This window comes from Salvia hispanica, chromosome 3 (genome assembly GCF_029641045.1).
Source record: "Salvia hispanica isolate PSC_SH4W2 chromosome 3, Shi_PSC_v1, whole genome shotgun sequence".
NCBI classification, from domain to species: Eukaryota; Viridiplantae; Streptophyta; class Magnoliopsida; order Lamiales; family Lamiaceae; genus Salvia; species Salvia hispanica.
In genome coordinates, this window is record NC_142694.1 from 38,542,170 (window position 1) to 38,562,989 (window position 20,820).

Consider the following 20,820-nt stretch of genomic DNA (forward strand, 5'->3'; position numbering starts at 1 on the left):
GATATCTTCTTCTTTTTGCAGCTCAAGGCCACTTTTATTTCTCTGCCCACTTCATATTTGATCAAATCCAAAAACATATTTATATGGGAAAGAGGTAATTTTTTTAAATATTAGTATAATATAAAATTTAAAGATCGTATAATAATACTTGGAATAACTTAGTATGTGATAACATTTGTAGGAAACAAAATGAAGATCAAATATATCCATAAAAATTCGGACATGCATCGAACCAAAAGAATACCAAATTAAGCAATTGAAGTATGAATTCAACTTTTTTTAAAATGGGACTGAAAGTGGTTTCACATTTATTAATTAATTGGTTAATGGGAAAACACCTATACTATGATTACAATCAGCCTAACTATTAAGGGCAGCTGTCGATGCAATGAGCCCATATCCTCCTGGGCCTCTCCAACAATGGGCCTTATTCACACACAAACCAAACTATTGCTTTTGGGCCCATGATCTGCGTTTGGTAAAAGTTAAAAAAGTTACTCCTGTTTACTAAACACTACCTTAGATTCTCGTATTTAAAAGAAATGTCTCTTCTAATACGGGACATTGAAGCAGTAAAACTCCACAGCTAGTTAGTGTTAAGCTTCAAACAGATCACAACTCTTGGATCCTTGGATTGGTTGTGATCAAAATAGCCGAGCTACATTATTTGATGAAAAATCTACATTATTAGTCGGTGTACATTATTAGAATGAAAATGTACATTATTAAATGACACGTGGCATTAATCTGACCGTTAGATGACAAAATCGTGGGCCTGAGATTCAGTTGAATGTTTGGACAATATTTATATTTTAAACTTGAATACATCCCTATAATCCTATAATATATAACCTATATATATATATAGAGAGAGAGAGAGAGGGTAGTGATAAAATGCAAACTTATATATTGTACAAACTCAAAACTCCTCAATACAGCTTCAACACTGTTTCAATACAATATCAACACAGTGTAAAATTTTAAGATTTTAATGCCAACACAGTATCAACACAATATCAACACAACATCAATCATTGACAACGTTGAACTTCTGTTGATATTTTTCTGTTGATGCTTTTTTGTGATCTGTTGATATTTTTCTGTTGATGCTTTTTTGTGATCTGTTGACATTTTTCAATGGTCCAGATCATAGTTTTGAGTTTGTACAATATTTAGAGTTTTCATTTGATCATATTCCTATATAGGGATGTGTTAAAATGACAACCTCTCTTAAAATAACACCATACCACCATTCCTAGCCAATCATCTGTACACGTGGACGAATAATCAGCTACCATGTGGCAATCATAAAAAATTCGCAAGGGTAAATTTACGCGGACTGCAACATCCAATACTCTAGACTACAAGGTGACGCGGCCTACAGTATCCAATACGCTAGACTGCAATATCCAATACGTTAGACTGCAATCTATAGATTGTTGTAGATTGTTGTCTAGCGTTTATACTATTGCAGTCTAGCGTGGTGTCACAGTATAATTTTAAGAGTATTGTCATTTTAACGCACCCCTATATATATTATATATATATATAAAGACCTCATTTTTGTTTCTAATTATATAATTGAACAAAAGCTTCCACTCTTCTTAGGATATATCTAATGATACAATCAACTCTTGTTATACCTTTCTATGTCTCTCTCTAGCTATACCTCTTGTTATATATGTGACATAATATTGCCACAAATATATATCCCATATATGTATGAAGAGTGAAACCCAAGTTTTTCATGCAAATATGGTTAATACTAAACCCCAAAATCTGTTTTACATTTCCACATTTTTTTTGGTATTCCAAATGATCCTCTCATTGCAAGAGCAAATAGAGGTATCAACCCCTCCTCTCCCCATTCTTCCATTCCCATCATATTCACAACTAGAGTGGCAACAAAGAGAGATGATCATGTTCCTCCATTTCGGCGTGAACACCTTCACGGGCCGCGAATGGGGCACCGGGAAGGAGAGCCCGTCCGTCTTCAGCCCGACGGGCCTCAACGCCAGCCAATGGGCCGACACTGCCGCTCAAGCGGGCTTCTCGTTGATGATTCTGACGGCCAAGCATCACGATGGGTTTTGCTTGTGGCCGTCAGAATACACCGACCACTCAGTGATCGGGAGCCCGTGGAAGAACGGGAGGGGGGACGTGGTTAGAGAGTTTGTCGACGCGGCCAAAGCCCGGGGAATTGATGCGGGCTTCTACCTCTCGCCGTGGGATATGCACGATCCTAGATATGGGAATGAGAAGCTCTACAATGAGTACTACATGGCTCAGTTGCAGGAACTTCTCACTAGGTAATTACATATTTATTTTATTATAAAATTATATAATATTCTCACTGTCCAACTATATCAATATGTATGATTTCCTCCGGATTTTACAAAGATGCATGACTACCTTAACTATGCATAATTAATTAGGGATTGTATTTATATCAAAATGTCAAGTATAAGTAAAACTCAAACACTTGTAGTCATTGGATCTTGTAATCTAACGGTCAGATTAATGTCACGTGTCATCTAATAATGTAGATTTTTAGCCTAATAATGTAGCTCGGATAATAATGTAGCATTTTAGTCTAAAAATGTAAATATTTAGTCTAATAATGTACATTTCCAGTCTAATAATGTACCTCGGCTAATATTGTAGTACATTTTTAGTATAATAATGTAATTTATCACAACCATCAAATCTATGGATTCAAGGACTGTGATTTGTGCTGTGTTTTACACTAAGATGTTGTAAGGTCCATAACACAATTATGATTTTATCTTTTAATAAAAGAATATTAAACTCAAATGTTCAACCTCCTAAGATATTTTTGAGGAGAACCGATGTTACCAGCTAAGTTGCAATTCATCATCAAATATCAATACTTGATTTTATCATATTTTATCATGAATGAAATTGAATTAAAGAGTGGTGGCAGATATGGAGAAGATATTAGAGAGATGTGGTTCGACGGAGCAAAGGGTCCGAATGCACCAAACATGACCTATCACTTCAACGATTGGTTTTCAATGGTGAAGGAACTCCAGAGCAATACTAATATATTCTCTGACGCGGGACCGGACGTCCGTTGGGTCGGAAACGAAAAGGCATCTGCCGGGAGAACATGTTGGTCCACCATCAACTCTACATCCATATCAATCGGCAATACTTCCGCTAGGTAACTAGTATCGTTTTTTGTCAAGATCACCTAATACCTTGTTACGGACTCAATTCCCACATCGATTGTGAGAACAACTGGTGTGGGGTATATAGACTAAATGAACTCTCTCACCTAACAGGCTAGTCTTTTTGGCTGAGTTCATACCTTCACAATTATAAAAACACAACTATTTATAGTGGGTCCATTTGTCATTTTATAGTTATATAGTAGGAGATGCATCATAGTTCTTTCCTTATATAAAACTCAATATCACTAGAAATCAATATCCAAACAAGTGCTCAAAAAAATTCTCCAACATGTAAATGTGCAGTTATCTCAACAGGGGAGACCCCAAAGGGACGAACTGGGTGCCGGCGGAGTGCGACGTCTCAATCAGAAGAGGCTGGTTTTGGCACAAATCCGAGTCGCCAAAAAAGCTAAGCAAACTACTCAGCATTTACTACTCATCCGTCGGCAGAAACTGCCTTCTTCTACTCAATGTACCGCCAAACTCCACTGGGCTCATATCCGAATCCGACATCCAAACACTGCGCCAGTTCAGAGCAGCGATCGACACCATCTTCACTACGAACCTGGGCCGAGAATGCTCAGTCGAAGCGAGCAGCCAGCGAGGAGGTGGGTTCGGGCCAATGAACGTGCTGGATGACGATCATCTGTGGACGTACTGGGCTCCCAATGAAGAGAAACAAGAGTATTGGATTGAGCTTAAGGCCAAGAGTGGGAAGATTAATGTGTTCAACGTGGTAAGGATACAAGAGGCGATCGGATTAGGGCAGAGGATCGAGGAACATGAAGTTTATGTTGATGGGATTAGGGTTGTGAGAGGAAGTACAGTGGGGTACAAGAGACTTCATAGGTTGGAGATAGCAAGTGTGGGAGCAAATAGGGTTACAATCAAGATTGTGAGAGCAAAGGGAATAATACCTTTGATCTCCTCTATAGGGCTGCATTTTGATCCATACTACTAATGAACCCTTGTCTCCATATGATTTTGGAGCCTACATCATACCAAACTCACCCTTATAATGGAAGCTTTTCAATGTGCTAATTCTGTAATGCATATGTTGTAAAAGTAAGATGAGACAAGTAATGGCGGACATACCGAAATAGCAAAATGAGACATGAATTGGCATATGGTAATATATTTTCCTAAGTATTATTCATATTATTACAAAGTAGCCTTCAAGAGACTGAGGTCTGATTCCTGTCTATGTTCAAATGCCTAAACATTAACAGAAAACCAAACAATACACATTATTATGCAACAGCATGTACTCAAAGAGGAAGGTGAGACGATGCAGAACCTCCTTGCTGCTTAGTCCTAAAATCAGCAATCAGATGAAGGCCGCCATCAATCTGAAGTGTTAGCATAGGTCGATAGTTCACAGGTCGCGATTCGTCTGCCAACTTAAAGGAGAAGGCAGCGACTAGCACAGATGCAAAAACCTTCATCTGTCTGTAAGCAAACTCTTTCCCTAAACAGATTCTTGGGCCTCCCTGCACATAAACTCTATTAGCTCTAGACAAGGTTTTGTAACTTCTTCTTATGTTTGATCATCACTCGAAGCTTCTTACTTGAAAAGCTGTGAACTTAAAGGGGCTCTGTTGCTGGAAAACGCCGTTGTGATCAAGCCATCTCTCCGGCTTAAACTCCTCTGCATCGTCACCCCACAGAGATTTCATCCTTCCCATAGAGTAAGGAACGTACGACACCAAATTCCCTTTCTTCACACTGAATCCATCTGGGAATGTGTCATCTGCAAAACACATCTTCCCATCCTAGCACATGCAACAAATCAAGATTAAACATCTATACCATTTGTTATTTTGTTATAAATCTTGGATCATTACGGATGGAACAGCAGGGTAGAGCCTGAGAGTCTCGGTGAGAGCAGCGTGGAGAAATTGCATCTTGTCCAGTGCTGCTTCTGTGATGCTGGCAGCTATGTCATCGATGCTAGAATGTTCGTCTAGTTCTGCTGCGCGGCGCACTTGTTCTAGAATCTTCTCCTGCAAGTGAGGGTGCTTGCACATCATGTAGAAAAACCATGAGAGAGTGCTGGCTGTTGTGTCCTTGCCAGCAATTATGAAGCTCAGGATTATGTCCTTTAGGTACTTAGGATCTGTTTCGTTCGTTTCCAGAAATCTCGACAGAATATCTCCTTTGCTACCCTGTTCACCAACATATCCATACACTAAATTAAAGAGAAGATCAAGACTTATTAATCATTGATTATTCACCAAAATATCCATATAATCATCATACATACATATCAGATTAAAGAGAGGATGTTGATCATCGACTATTCACCAACAATAACCATATAATCATCACATGTATCAAACTAAAGAGAGGCTCAAGACTGATTGAACATTGTACTAACTTGCAATTCATGCTGTGGTTTTCTAGCCTGTGCAATCTTGCTGTCGATGACCTCGTAAACGAAGCTATCTACTACCTTCATACACTTTCTAAGAGTGTATTCTGATCCAATGTTGAGAAACTTCTTGATAGGCCAGGTGACATCCACGTATCGAAGAGTAGTCATCTCACTTGCTTCATCGAAAGCCTTCGAAAACTGGCCCCCTCCGTCTGCTCCGCTCATGCTCTCCAGATCAACGCCCAGCACAACCTTGAACACAGAGTCCAGTGCCGATTTCATGAACAAATCCTGCGAAATTATCATTGTGATGATGCAAATTCAACAAAAATTAGAAAAAAAGGAAAACTAATTAACCTGAATTTCCACAATCTGATTTGATTCGGCAGCTGCGGAGATCAAATGGGCGAGTTTAGCGGCGTTTGCCTTGAATACGCCGGCGCTGAAATCACGGAGGTTTCTGGTGGAGAATTCGTAGCTGGACATCTTTCTCTGGTGGCGCCACTTCTCTCCATCGACGGTGAAAATTCCATCGCCGAGAAGAGCTTCGAGGATGTCGTGGTGGAACGAACCCTAGAAATTTCAAAAAAACATTCAATTTTTTTTTTCACTAGCAACGAAAATTGATGTGAACGAGTCACCTTGCCGTAGTTTGCGAAGTTAGTTTTGAGGAAGTACTCGATGTTGGCGGGATCGGAGGTGTAGATCTCGACATTATCGAGGTAGAGGATTCGGAAGGTAGTGTTTTTGTGAGTGAGGTCGGTGAGGTAGTCGTAGAAGCGGGGGAGATGGTAGAGGAGGTGGAAAATTGTGGCGGCGATGGGATGATACTTCTTCTTCGGCTGCTGATTCTTCTTTGCGAGGGCGAATTTGAAGATGGAAGCGAGGAGAATTGCAGCTAAAGCTGCAACTACAATGGAGTAATTTGGGGGATTCATTTTCAGTCGGCAGTTTCAGGGCGTTGACGCCCGCGCTCTATATGTTTTGGCGCGAAATTGGCCCCACCTTTTTCTTTTGTTATTATTTTTATGTTGTTTTTTTTATCGTTTGAATTTTTTAATTAGTGTGTAAATTTATTTAGGTTATTCATTTATAATAATTCTTTATTTATTGAATTTAATGTTTAATGAGTTTTTAAGAAACCAACATATATTTTCTAGCAAAATTATTTCTAGCATGGGGGAAGAGTGGCTATATCCACTATATTGTTGACATTTACTAGGTCCTTGTCCTCCACTATAAATCATGCAAATATTGACTTGTACAATATCTTAACTATTAGGTGCATGTTAATGAAGAAAAGATGGACAAATTTGGATTAGAAAAGTTAGAAGACCAAGACTTTAAGAATGTGTTTACTTTGAAAAAACTACACTAATGCAATTTGGTATTTAAGTACTAATTATACCACACTACTTGAATGTTTTATAATGACAATGGTTAACATTATACATTTATACTTCTACCGACGTCTTTTCTTCTTTTTTTCTTAAGGGGGAAAATGAATGAAAATTGAAAGTTTGATGTATTACAACTTGGACGGATCTTAATAGATGAAGAAACACAATTTAATTGATAAGACAATTTTCTTAATAGATGAAGAAACACAATTTAATTGATCAGACGATATTCTTACTGCCAATAGACCTAAAATAAGTCGTTCATAGTTTATGAGAGTTCTAATCTCAATCAAATACTCACTCTATCTCATAAAAACATAAAAAAAATATGTGAATTGAGTATATCCAAATAAAGAATTTTACTATAATTGATATTGATCCATAAAACACCACATTTTGACAGGGAGATCTTTTACAGAAAAAGTGAAAAGCAAGACCTAACTATACTACTACAATAAAATCAAATAAAATTACATATTGAATGAAGGGGAAAAAAGGAAGTCATTCTCTTCATAATAAACACAAACTTTTCCATGCAAAAAAATGACAATATGGGAAAAATGCAGAAAGCTTCACCATCTGCGGTTGTTATTTCCACGACCTCTTCCTCCACCACCACCGCCACCGCCACCTCTCGAGAATCTCTCGTTCCTCCGATCGGGAAATCCCCCTCTCCCGCCTCTCCCACCGGATAACCTCCCATCTCTTCTCTCCAAGAAACCACCACCACCATTACCACCACGCCCTCCGCCTCCAAATCTCCCCCCTCCCCTTGCCTGCTCTCGTTCTTGCAATCGTGGCAACGATTTCACCACCTCTAGGCTCACCCCGGAAAGATTTTTCTGCCCTGCAACCCCATGACAATGCAGCTAAGTCATGAGAGTTCATAATCAACAAAATTTAATCAATTTGCAGCAGTGAGTAACTAACCAGCAATGAAGTGATCTAGATCTTCACTAGCCACATCAAACACTGCACCCTTCCCGTCAGCGGTCAAGGAAAGGCCCCTGATTGATTCGACCTTCTCTTCAGGTAAAAATCTCCGTAGAACACCATAGACAAAGCTAGCAAATCAGGATGTTTTAAGTGATTAGTGATAACATAGAGAATGAAATATTGATGCAGAGAGCTCAACAAACATTTTCAAGAAGAGAAACCGATATAGGTCTACCTAAGCTTACCATTCTACCAAAAACACGCACAGTCAGGCCTACTTGCATTCTTGCAACATAACTCCTCCATCAAATGTATGTTAACTTAGGAAGTTGAATGATAAACTTAAGAATATGTTGGTTAAACTATTCAGAAGTTATGCTCGAGCCTAACAAAACCATCATCGATGCTACCTATGATCTATCCTTCCCGTCTTTTATCAGCTGTAGTTTCGAAGCCTCATGAAGAAGTAAGCATGTTAACATATCATATTCTGACAGAATCATATCCTGAGAAGTAATGTAAAGACGAGTATGCTAAAATCACTTGTAAGAACTCACGAAGGTGTGTAAATGGGCCGTCCACACTCAAGGAGAATGGTGACATAGCTTTCCATCGATGTTAGAAGTGATCGACTCTTGATTTCAGTATAACCCTGTACAAAAGAAGAAGCCTTCTGTAAATATAAAAATAACTCGATGTTCGAGGAAAAACAGACTTAAGTAGAAGACCAACAGCAATTTTCGCCAGCGCCTTTGCAAGCAATTCAACCGGGGACAGAACAGACGACTTCACTAGCTCTTCAGCAGCAGCCTTGAATACAGGTATGACACTGCATGTTTTTTTGGCATAATAGCAATATATTGTGTTAGTTCGTTATGAAGACTACGTAATAAAATGCACACAAAAGATAATACGGATACCTATCCGATATCTGAGCTATCGTCTCAGCAGCTTCTGCCCCAGCAACTTTAGCAATATCTTCTGGCTGTGGAGCTGACATATGTTCAAATTTCACCCCGGATTCTCTTTCTATCTTAGAAAAGTTCGACTTTCTAGGATCATAAAGCATTACAGCAATGCCAGTTTTCCCTAAATAAAGCATAGTTATATCTTATAGTATATTGGAAACTTTTAAATAATTATGTGAGGTTCAAATGCAGAGGATGAATATAGGGGAATCACCTGCTCTTCCCGTTCTTCCAGAGCGATGAATGTAAGCCTCCACATCACGAGGTGGTTCGCACTAGAGCACAAATATACATTTATTTAACTTGTAAGGGGCAGATGCAACATGATCATCAAGACAAATAAAGGAGGGAAAAAAACACCTGAATAATAAGCTGGACGTCATCAATATCTAATCCACGTGCTGCTACGTTTGTAGCCACGAGTGTTGAAAATTTCCCAGATCTGAATCCGGAAAGTGTGACCTGATAGTAACGTGCAAGAAATATTAAGGCATTCTTTCCACGGGGTCACAATTTTCGCTCAACCAGTTAATTCGTTTTAGGAAATGCAACAACAGGAAGGCATAACTTTCCAGGATAAGTTTCTACCTCACGTGTAGCCTGCTGTATGTCCCCGTGCAAAGCACGTGCCCCGGGTAGTAATCCAGCTAGTGTGGAAGCAGAATCCTTTGTCTCCGTAAAGATAATAGTGCGGCCTCCACTAAAGAAGAACGAGGGAGAATGAGAGAGTGTGTGTGTTCTTTATGAAATAAAAGAATTTGAAAATATTAACCAATTTAGCAAATGTTAAAAGGCCAACGAACCTACTATAGCAACGAATGACATCAGGAATGATTTGGGATCTGGCAGAACTAGAGCACGGAAGAACAATATGCCTCACGTTAGTGCTCGCCTTCATCTTCTCGTTTCCAACAAGATCAGTAGTTTTCTTGTCACGTTTTAGAAATTTCGCTGCAATCTGGCATTTGGAGTACTTAATATGCTCAACGAGAGAGATGCAATCATGAAAATATAGGAATATTCAATAACTAAATGGGAGTAAAAGTCATACATGTTTCACCCATTCTGGTAAAGTAGCACTAAAAAGAAGTGTTTGGACTCTAGTTGCATCCTCTACCTTGCCTTCAAATCAATAACAGAAACAATACGATCACGAAAAGTGAATGAGCTCTGACATTTTCATCGTATATTCACCTGTGACATACCCAAGATAAGTTCAACATCTTCGACAAAACCCATCCTCAGCATTTCATCAGCCTCATCAAGTACTCGAAACTTTAATGCACTCAAGTCGATAGTTCCTCTGTCTATGTGATCCTGCACATCGAGTTTACAATCTCCATATATGTCGATACATGCTCTAGTCAATCTTAATAAAAACCAACCTTAATCCGACCAGGGGTGCCAACAACGATGTCAACACCTCGTTTCAACTGAATCTGTTGTGGCTGGTATGGCGAGCCCCCATAGAGACAACAACATTTCAGCCCTAATGATCCACCGTATATCTCAAAGTCAGAAAACACCTATTGCCATGTAGGAAAAAAAAAGTTGAGTTCAAGAAACGAAAGCAAACTTAAAAATGTGAAGAAAGACTTCGACAAAGAGGATGCTTATTTATACCTGAGTGGCCAGCTCTCTAGTGGGTAAAAGCACGAGAACACCCGGTGCCCTTCCATATCCGGTCTTCCTTGATGCTTTTGCAGGCCCATCGGTTAACGATTCCAATATTGGCAACATAAACGCCAATGTTTTCCCCTGATAATTAAGGCAGGTTAAACAGATATATTGTGATCACGATGCTTAATGTTCTGATCACTTCATCAAAAACAACAACACGATTCTTGCGACTCAGTTGATTAGACGCTTCACCATTTCAGCAACCTCTATAATAGTTCATCTTAACCACAGAAACACTTTCAAGTTTCAACCACATTCTTTCACATTAATGAAATCAAATAACTAACTGAATTCATCAAAATCTCAATCCAAAAACAAAATAAATTTAAAAAGATTTATCTAACCTGACCAGTGCGGGCCCTTCCGACCAAATCAGAGCCATCGAGAATGGTATTGAAGGTCATGGCCTGGATGGGAAAGAGAGACTCGATTCCCTTCTCCTTGAGGGTGTCCCTGAGCGCCTTAGAAATCCGGAATTTGGTGAGCGCATTAGGATCTTCGTCCTGGTTGATTTCGTCGAACCTCATTGTTTCTTCTTGGCTGAATTCATGGGCTCGCCCATCTCCAAGCTGCATTGCTTCCTCTCCTCCTCTTCATCACCATCATCGTCCCTCCAAACCCTTCGATTCAATCCGAAACATTTCCATTCAATCTCTCTCTCTCCTTTTTCCTAATTTGGGGGGAGCCCACCTGTAATTGTTTGTGATGTATAAAAATGGTGAGTGGACCGTTTCTCTTTGCCATCCTTCCATACATAATTTTCGGAATTTTAGCCTTGTCCATTTTCTTCTTTCTTTTCAGCGGAGAAGGAAGAGGCGGGAAAACGGTTGAGTAACGGTTGAATTTCCGTTAGAATTGCTCAGAAATCTAATTTTGCTTGGTCGCGTTCACATTGCCGTTAGATTTGCTCAGAAAATCTAATATTGCTTGGTCGCGTTCACACTTCACATTGCCGTTAGATTTGCTCCGGGATCTAATATTGCTTGGTCGTGTTCACATTGCTTGGTCTGGTACTACAGTACATAAATACTTCTCAGATGCGTGGATTTTCTCCGTCAATTTTAGTCATTTTGGTACGCATTTTAGTAATAATGGTTTCGTTCTTACTTATCAGCAATTTAGATTAGGTGGGGGCAACAAAACACGTTTAATTCTGTAAATCTGAGAGCATCCGCAATGCTGCGGACTTCCCATCGCCCTTCCCGACGAACTTCCCAAAAACACCTTCTGTCATGTCACGACGAACTTTCCAAAAACACCTTCTGTCATGTCATAAGGACTTCCCACTGCACTGCCACGTCATAAAGACTTCCTGCCGCACAATGGCGGACATCCTCAAAGACTTCCCGCGCGGACTTCCCACAATAAAAAAATTCACAAACATACAAACGTTACGGAATTAAAATTTCGACACGAATATGGACGGGAAAAATTCAAAAACTTCATTATAAAAAAAACATACATAATTACTCCCTTCGTCCGCCTTTAGGAGTCTCAGTCACTTTTGCGCACTCGTTTTGTAAAAATGATACTCCTAATAAATAGTTAAAGTGAAGAAATGGTAAAGTAAAACAATAATGTTGAGAAGAAGTAAGAGAGAGAATAATGTTGATAAGACTCTTCTCAACATTATTCTTTCTCTTACTTTACCATTTCTCCACTTTAACTATTTATTATCATTTTTACAGAACGAGTGCGCAAAAGTGACTGGAACTCCTAATGACGGACGGAGTGAGTATATAAAAAAAATTACATAGTCATAAAACAAAATAAAATATAACCCCAAACTTCAACAAATGCGACCCCCGGCTCACTCCTCGTCCTCTGCGTCGTCCCCGTCGCCAGTATATATAGAATTTAAAAAATTTAAAAAAATGAAAAAATTGGGGGAAGTCCGCGCCGGACGTCCGCCACTCACCGCAATGGCGGACGTCCGCACGCCCTTCCCCCGACGACCGCTCCCCTCTCGTGTCCTCAAGGGACGTCCTCACGAGTCCGCGTCCGCCCTCGCCGCCCCAATGTTGGACGTCCCGCACGCCCTTTCCCGAAGCTTGTCTGATGTCCGACGGGAAGGGCGGCATTGCGAATGCTCTGAGTGTGTGGTAGGCACTAGCACAAAAGTTATGATTCATTACTTTAATTTAAATTAATTTTTTTAAATCGAATAGAAAGACTTCCATTTTACATTGATCTACATATAAACTATAATGAAAGTTGCATATTGATTAAGTAGGAAATATTGTACGAATATATGTAAGATCTAAATTATGAACCGGCTCTCCAACTATTTTTAAACAAGCTTCAGTCTTGGCAGACTTATTACGATGAGAGGTTTTTCGAATCGCGAATCACGATAGTAATAACACAATGTTCAATTATACTTAGTCGCATTACACCTAGGTAAGCCGAAACCAATCCGACAGTTCCGTTTTGGAATGAAACCACCAGAAACAGGGTGAACAAAAATCACTTGCGAGTAGAGATTTTTCGAAAAGCAAATCAGCGGTTTCAAATTGCCAGCTTTGAACCGCCGTTTTTTGCTTTTCTGGGTTCCAACCAAAACTACCATAAACAAGCCAAACTGGAACCGGCTTCACAATTCAGTTTGGTCACACACACACACAAACAGTTGGCAGCATTGCTCACTAGTTTTCATCGTGTATTTACTTCATTACATAGAGTAAGCTAACGTAGTACATACCTTCCCTAACTACACTTTTTTTTAGTTCTTTCTTTTTGCCCCTATACTAACTACAGGTATATAATGTTACAATACCAAATGCCCTATAGTCAGTGAGATACTGATCCATTGACTGGTTCAAATTCGGGTGTTACTGTTCGTTCGATGGTAAATTGATCGACGATCTTTACAGTGTTGACGGGATCATGCTGAGACGAAGTCGATCTCCATTTGCTGGGAAACTTTCTTTGGTGGCTATGGTCCGGTTGTAGCTTCGATTCACCTTCCCAGCTTGGATCCAGCTTCCACTCTTTCGGCACCTTCACAGTACACAAACAATCAACGACAGCAAGGAAGAGAAGATAAACGAAGCAATGTTTAGAACTGATGCAAGTGTTTCTTACCTTATCCACAGCAAGGGTGAAAACCTCGAGATCACCTTTCAAGTTAATATGGAACCGAGTAAACGACTTGTAGTTAGCAATGCGGAGCGAAGAGAAGGCCTCGTCAAAGTGTATGTGAAGCCAATTGATGCAGATATATAGGTAGCTTCCAAAGATTAATGAGACGACCGGAGTTGAGAACACCCAGTAATAGAGGAAGACGGAAGCATAATAAATCACAGCGCCTCCTCGAGAAAGTGAATCCATCCCATTCTTGCAGATATTGCTCCTGCTGACTGCCATGACCTGAGAAAAAATGTTTGAGCAAAGATGAAAGCGAAATGCTCAAAAGATGAAGGGAAACCGTATACTATTACTCACCTCAGGAACATCAAAAGCCGACATCAGATACTTGATGCATGCTGGATAAAGGCCGAGTGTCCACTGCTCAATACGTGGTCGTAGGCCAGATGGGTCTGGAAAATGTTCACTTTCCACAGATCGATACCATTCATACAGTGTATGGTAGCCTGATATAACCCCACATAGCATTAGGCAAAACCGCAAAAACATGAAAAATGAAAAGAAGATAAGATCAGAGTAACGCCGCATAACCGTAACATTCAGATCAAGCAGGAACAGCATGTACTCACAAAAACAAATGATGCAAGGACACACAAATTAGATTGATAACTTAAGTGCAATCATAATCATCAAGCCATAGCCAAAAACGGAAAGATTAAAAACAAACATGCACCTGAAGTTGCCAACAATTTATGCCTGATGCAAGTCTCTACACCCAATTCCATAAGCAGCATTAGAATCAAAGCAGCAGAAAGGTGTGCAGAAACATGGAGAATGCCTATTATTGCTTTTCTCTTGCGGGACACTTTTGAAGGTACAAAGGTGATAGCAATGACCAACAAAACAAAAGCACCAGCCGAGGATACATATGAGCGTCCAAGCATATACATGAAAGCATCCCATGCTGATCCAAAGAAGTTCTTCAAGTGACCAGAAAATGTATCATCCTGTAAGATGTGATCCAGCTTACACTAGAAAAGGCGGAAGGCAATTAGTCATCTTCCTATAAATTGCAAAGTGAAGCAGTGAGGGAGTTTCCGTTGGCAATATCCAGAAAAATAGTTACCTGTGGAAACATTGAAAAGGCTAGCACAAAGTATATAATCCCACCTATGAAGTCAAATTGCCAATTTTTCTTGCGAAACTTCAATATGTTTCCTAAAGCAATCTGCACCAAGATTATCAACATAACATCGAAAATTAGCATTTGACAGATAGAGGCATCAATCATAAATTGTAGATTACCCTGCTTGAGTCCTCAAAGGACGGATAAGCTGCCTTGCTTTCGTAAGATGTCCCATACAAACTATCAAAGTTACTGAAAACATGAGTTGGGTGCAAAAATGCTCCACCACAACCATTAACAAGCAAATGTTGTACGTATGTGGGCTTCTCCGAGGGAACATGAGAATGGCGCATGTAATGATGCAAGTCCCCAGCCACTCGTAGTTTGCACCTCCCTCTTAAATGGTCACGTATCAGGTGTGAAACGTTCTTCCCAGTGACATCACCCCAGTACCAATCAAGTAGCCAATTAGGCTCATGAGTCATGATTATAACTGAATCACTATCTCCCACCTGGAAAAAACACTTCAGAATAAACATCATAATGTTCAATATATAAAATACTACAAGGTGGTACACTTTCTACAAAAGCCAAAATTTTAAGAAGTAATACCTTTTCTTTAATCAGTTCCGTAAAGAATTTGAATTGGTAAACATCAATATCACAATGAAGAGCAAGGTCAAGTCCAAAGACCCACCATCCTTTTGGCAGCTGGAGGGCAAAATAGCTTTTCTTTTGGGGCATAAACCATCCACCTAACCAACTTTTATGACAAATATAACGCATAAATGTTTGAAGCCCATCAAACCAATCTGTAAATGAGAAGAAGAAGCCAAACCATATTAATTAGCTAGTAAGAAACATCAAATCTGAAATAAAAGGAGTCAAAGTGACATTCCCTGATATAATATACAGAAACCAGTTTCTTGTGTAATAGATAATTCAAATCTAAGCAACCAGCAAAAACTAAAACCAACCATGATTTCCAGGTATAAGAAAGCACTGAGGCCCATCATACTCCTTCAGTAATGACATCCCACAAGGCAATTCAGGTTTATTTGTAGCAATATGCTCCTCCTTGTACCACGGAGGGGGCTGAAGAGCATATTCAAAGGGACGAAAAAGGCGTCTCTCATATGTAAATGCAGATGGATTAGGATACCTGAAATCAAAATTTGGCATCCAAGTCAGTATAAACATATAGCAATACAAAAGAACTTCCACTAGTCTCAGAAAAAAAAATCTTAACCAGAGTCCTATAGATAATTAATAGCAGAAGATAACTCATTAAGCTTACGCAAGATCGCCCCCGATAAGGAGCAAGTTACTTCGTGGCAAAATAATCGAGGAACCATTACTTTGAACCTTAAGAGAAGGTTGAGCAAGGAGTCGTGCCACACTATAAGAAGAATTGCCGCCATCGCCCGTATCAGCCATAAAATCAAACCACAATTCGTCACGTTCACTAAATTGGTCGTACAAAAGATCATCTTGCTTAGCTGAATCTTCAACCTTGCTCATTGCAGCCTAATATTCGAAAATTGGACAGTATGAAATCACAAACTAAAATCAAATAGCATATTGCAGATTTCATAGTAAAATACTGCAGTAAAACCAATATAACATGTCGAATATTGTATTTACAAGTATGGAGCACAAGAAACAAGCATTCTAAAGCTATATGATAAAACTTGAAAGAAGCTTGAACGAGCAATCTCCTTGCATTTGCTATGTGAAAAGAAATTGAACCAAAAGAATGGAATGAGCAAATTAGATAGGTATGTACCTGCATCATACGCATGTCAAAACGTCCAACAAACACAGTCACTGATACCAGCAGGTCAAACACTGTCTTAAATAAATCAGCTGACGTCCTAAATCATATCAGAAGAAAGATTAGAAAGAGTATTAGGATAGAAGGTTCGACCAGATAATATAAGTGACAATATGCCACCATGAGAGAGTGTAAGAATATACCCTGAATACCAAGGAACCATATCCAGAAACTCAGGCTTCATTTGCTTCTTTTTCAACTTCTCAGATTCTTTTTGGGATACAGGGTGAGTAAGAGCCCAACTGTTGGAGTTAGATATCAATACACAATTACACATCACTGATTAGAATAAGGACTAAGAAGTAGGATGACAGCACGACAGCATCTGAAAATACCCACTTTTCCCAGTATTAAGTGGCATACAACCTCAAGATTTACTTGAATTGCAAGAAATGGCTAAAAAATTACTAAGGCCAGGTGATCAATAATCAGAACAATATTCTGTTTCTCATTGTTTGGCCACTCACTGTTACAGCCAAAGCAGGCAACTTAAATAAATTAATGTGACAGAATTCTGTGGCTACGTTAACCAGCAGGCCTCATGATTTTTCCAGTAAACTCAACAGACCTAAGCTCAAATAGAGGCAGAATGCATTACCAAATAACCCGAATAAAAAACAAAATCTGAAGTGCAACAGATAGTGTGTTGTTTACTCTCACCCAGTTGATCTCTCCACAACATAATTTGCCATGTATAGACCTATAAAAGTGGCCCACAATGAATATATAGGTGAAATTTCAGCTGGTGATTCTGCGCATGAGCCACCTGTACAAGTTAGCTGAAATCATGCAACAAAAGCATAAGATTATTTGCTGTGTCGATATACATGAATGGCTGAGGAAGCCAGAGACCATACCTCTCCATAAATGACCCATTTTGATAAAAATGGATAATCATTAGCCGAACCAACTGGAGCAAACCATGATTTACAAACTTGATCTTTGAACTCGTTCACGCGAATAAATTTTGCAAGCCATGAATTCCTCTCTTCCTTGTTCCACAGTGTAAACCAGCCAGAATACCTTCTTTCAAATATCTTTTCTCTCATATTAGCACGATTGCCACAGTGGCTATAAAATACACAGCATGCTACACTTATAACCTACACAATGATGATGGAAACAATAAGAAACAACAAAGTTTGACTTTTCCCAGTATACTATTTCACGACTTACAGCACAATTTTGAAGGATTGTCAGAATTGCAGGTCTTCTTCCAGCCACCCGAGCAACAAGGCCAATATACCATAGGCCAATGAATACAATGTGAAATACAAGAAGAAATAAAATGGAAGATATGTAGATGGTTAAAAACAAGGAAAGATTCATCCTCATATCAACTCCCATCGATTGAAAACTAGGAAGATGATATAGAGCAGCCACCAGTATCCATGCTATGTACCTGAAAGGGGAAACATTCGATTACTGAAGCCCACCAGGCACCATCTTACAACTCATTTCTTCTGAAGCAGTTATTGTATATAGAAAAAGAAATTAATGAAATCAATAAAGAATGGATACATACCAGCGACTGAAGTTTGAATAACTTGGCTTGATCGTTTTTCCTATAAAAGGGGAAGAAAAGAAATAGAAGAACCCCAGCAAGCATGCATACATAGACCACCACTTAATATTGCTGTCTAACTTCTGAATAAGAGTGTGCATGTTGTCTGATGATATGAAAAATAAGCAGCCTATGAAAACAGCAATGACAGCATGTCGTGAATGTTCATGCGGATATGGATATGTATGTGTGAGTATAGTCCTAACTCTCTCCATCTTTAGAGTCTCCAATATACCAGAGTTCTGTTTGTCAATGCCCATAATACCGTCTTTATATATTTGTCACTTGGTCAGATATTGCGGGATCCCCTCTTGCGAGATAGAATATACTACTGCAAAACCAAAATCAGCAACTGAATCCTGAAAATTTTCCAAAAAAAAAACACAAGAAAACAGTATTAAAATAAGTTTTAGACATGCACTTTCAGTTTAACACTCAAATGTTAGTGTATCTGATTCAACTGGTCCAAATAAGTGACTAATTATCAGAACATAGAGGTGTCGAACTTGGACCAATTAGGCAGTAAACATCTATATATATGAGGCTAGTGTCCCAAGCAAATAACTCCATTTCAATGCAGATTCTGGTTTAAAAATTCAAACTAATTTCTTCATTCTCTGTTATTATGATCCTATCGGCAAAATTTGTATTCATCCCATATTCTGTGTTGAAGTCAAAACAAATAGCATTGGACAATCATGAGCCAATTCCATATCATTACCTCATAGATAATTCAGGTTCTAAAGTTGCTCTTCTCTAAATCATGTCAAAAATGAGTTCTTTGACAAAGCAAGCAGAAATTCATGAAATGAAACCTTAGAATAGTGATCCAGTTTGACAATCATCAGTTCCTAACTCTTACACTACCATGCGTCAAAACTACCCCAATCCTCAAAAACCATAACCGCCCACATTCTCCACCGATTCCAGTAAGTTAAAGCTAAGAACATGAAAGGAACAAATTCCCTCCCAAAAAAAGACTAGTGGCAGTATTGGGCTGGATATTTTAAAGTAATTAAACTCACCGCCGATATCAGAAGCGCCGGAAAGTAGAAGCAATTGGGAATCAAGTAACAGAAAAATTGCGGCAGCTCTCTTTGCTTAACAAGCGCGTTTGCAAGCGGAGAGTCAAAAATGCCGGTAAAATTGAAAATCGAAGAGAGATTTGCGTAGCGTGGATTAATTAGGAAGAAGGAATGCAGAAAGGAAGCATTTTTAGCATATTCCTCGCGCGCACCGTCCTCGCTCGCTCATCGATTAAAATAATGGCCACGTCACCGTTTTAGACCTTAGGTGTCATATTAATTAGAGCCAGCCATTCTCTCCTCTGCCACCATCAGCAACTCTAAAAAAAAAAAACCACCTGCCACGTCAGATTTAGGCCAGCCATAGGCCAACCGCAATAAAAACAATTCAAAATATACTACATTTACGGAATTAAAATTACGATTAAAATACGGAATTAAATTTAGACACGTGTACGGGAAAATTCATTAATTGCATTTAAAAAAGTTACATAGATAAAAAAAAAGTACATGCATAATAAAGAAAAAAAACTATCGTCGTGCAGTCCTCCGTGCCCACAACTCTTCATTTATATCCTTTTGGAGTTGAATATGAGCATCCACTTGGCGCATGCTGGCAAATTCCTTGAGTCGGTCGGCTTCATCGAGGGGTACCCCCTGTCGTACACTAGGGGTGGCCGTTCCGTGGCTTGGACCGGCTTCATCGTCACTGACCCAACTAGTCAGTTGTACGCCTTCGTCTTCGACGATCATGTTGTGCAGGATAATGCAGGCGTACATTATCTCGGAAACGCATCCGACATCCCACAAACGCGTTGGGCCCTTGATTGCCGCCCATCGAGACTGGAGCACACCAAATGCGCGCTCCACGTCCTTGCGCGCCGACTCCTGTCGTTGCGCAAAGTAGGCCTTCTTTTCATCACTTGTTTGTCGGATCGTCTTCACAAAGACCGGCCACCGAGGGTATATCCCATCCGCCAAGTAGTAGCCCATATCATGCCGGTTGCCGTTGGCCACGAATGAGACGGCTGGACCGACGCCCTGGCACTTCTCGTTGAAGAGGGGAGACGAGTTCAGGACGTTGAGGTCGTTGTTCGACCCGGCTACCCCAAAATACGCATGCCAGATCCACAGCCGGTAATCAGCTACGGCCTCGAGGATTATCGTGGGGTTCTTTGACTTGTAGCCGGTCGTGTAGGCCCCCTTCCAGGCAGTCGGACAGTTCTTCCACTCCCAATGCATACAGTCTATGCTGCCTAACATCCCGGGGAACCCATGCTTCTCCCCGTGCATCTGCATCAAATTCTGACGATCTTCGGGAGTAGGGCTTCGAAGGTACTGCTCACCGAAAATGCTGATCACGCCCCCACAGAACTCCTTCAGACATTTCAGGGCTGACGACTCACCGATGTGGAGGTACTCATCCCACATGTCTGCCGCGCCTCCGTAGGCCAACTGCCTGATTGCCGCCGTGCACTTTTGAATAGGGGTGTGGCCGGGTCTGCCAACCGCATCGTGCCTGAAGCGGAAACACAGATATCGACGCTCTAATGCGCCAACGATGCGCATAAACAACTCCCTGCGCATTCTAAAACGCCGCCGGAACATGTTGGCGGGAAACCGCGGGTTATC

At 40.0% G+C, this 20,820-nt stretch overlaps 4 protein-coding genes across 5 annotated transcripts; 1 reads left to right on the forward strand and 3 right to left on the reverse strand.

Annotated features, from left to right (window-relative positions):
* Positions 1 to 1,722: 1,722 nt before the first annotated feature.
* LOC148930698 (alpha-L-fucosidase 1-like) lies at positions 1,723 to 4,155 on the forward strand. The gene is made up of 3 exons (XM_089066891.1): positions 1,723 to 2,309; positions 2,945 to 3,184; positions 3,498 to 4,155. The coding sequence occupies exons 1-3, from the start codon at positions 1,723 to 1,725 to the stop codon at positions 4,153 to 4,155; spliced, it is 1,485 nt and encodes a 494-aa protein (XP_088923017.1).
* Positions 4,156 to 4,294: 139 nt separating this feature from the next.
* On the reverse strand, positions 4,295 to 6,534 carry LOC148930699 (cytochrome P450 704C1-like). The gene is made up of 6 exons (XM_089067325.1): positions 6,210 to 6,534; positions 5,926 to 6,141; positions 5,572 to 5,859; positions 5,039 to 5,359; positions 4,763 to 4,966; positions 4,295 to 4,684 (listed from the first exon to the last, which is right to left on the reverse strand). The coding sequence occupies exons 1-6, from the start codon at positions 6,504 to 6,506 to the stop codon at positions 4,463 to 4,465; spliced, it is 1,548 nt and encodes a 515-aa protein (XP_088923451.1). The 5' UTR covers positions 6,507 to 6,534; the 3' UTR covers positions 4,295 to 4,462.
* Positions 6,535 to 7,333: 799 nt separating this feature from the next.
* On the reverse strand, positions 7,334 to 11,537 carry LOC125189493 (DEAD-box ATP-dependent RNA helicase 7-like). The gene is made up of 14 exons (XM_089068238.1): positions 10,897 to 11,537; positions 10,496 to 10,630; positions 10,258 to 10,398; positions 10,078 to 10,189; positions 9,924 to 9,994; positions 9,676 to 9,830; positions 9,461 to 9,572; positions 9,233 to 9,334; positions 9,087 to 9,147; positions 8,825 to 8,993; positions 8,637 to 8,733; positions 8,462 to 8,556; positions 7,899 to 8,032; positions 7,334 to 7,815 (listed from the first exon to the last, which is right to left on the reverse strand). Exons 1-14 carry the CDS (start codon positions 11,125 to 11,127, stop codon positions 7,541 to 7,543), a joined length of 1,890 nt encoding a protein of 629 aa, XP_088924364.1. The 5' UTR covers positions 11,128 to 11,537; the 3' UTR covers positions 7,334 to 7,540.
* Positions 11,538 to 13,115: 1,578 nt separating this feature from the next.
* On the reverse strand, positions 13,116 to 19,421 carry LOC148930700 (uncharacterized). Of its 2 annotated transcripts, none has more exons than XM_089068236.1 (16): positions 19,189 to 19,421; positions 18,125 to 18,494; positions 17,776 to 18,001; positions 17,457 to 17,702; positions 17,260 to 17,378; positions 16,743 to 16,841; positions 16,552 to 16,639; positions 16,063 to 16,292; positions 15,743 to 15,927; positions 15,378 to 15,577; positions 14,945 to 15,277; positions 14,766 to 14,867; positions 14,373 to 14,670; positions 13,997 to 14,145; positions 13,637 to 13,921; positions 13,116 to 13,552 (listed from the first exon to the last, which is right to left on the reverse strand). In XM_089068236.1, exons 2-16 carry the CDS (start codon positions 18,421 to 18,423, stop codon positions 13,343 to 13,345), a joined length of 3,069 nt encoding a protein of 1,022 aa, XP_088924362.1. In that variant the 5' UTR covers positions 18,424 to 18,494; positions 19,189 to 19,421; the 3' UTR covers positions 13,116 to 13,342. The 2 variants fall into 2 exon arrangements, with proteins under 2 accessions (XP_088924362.1, XP_088924361.1); XM_089068235.1 differs by having other exon boundaries at positions 18,125 to 18,522.
* Positions 19,422 to 20,820: the final 1,399 nt, after the last annotated feature.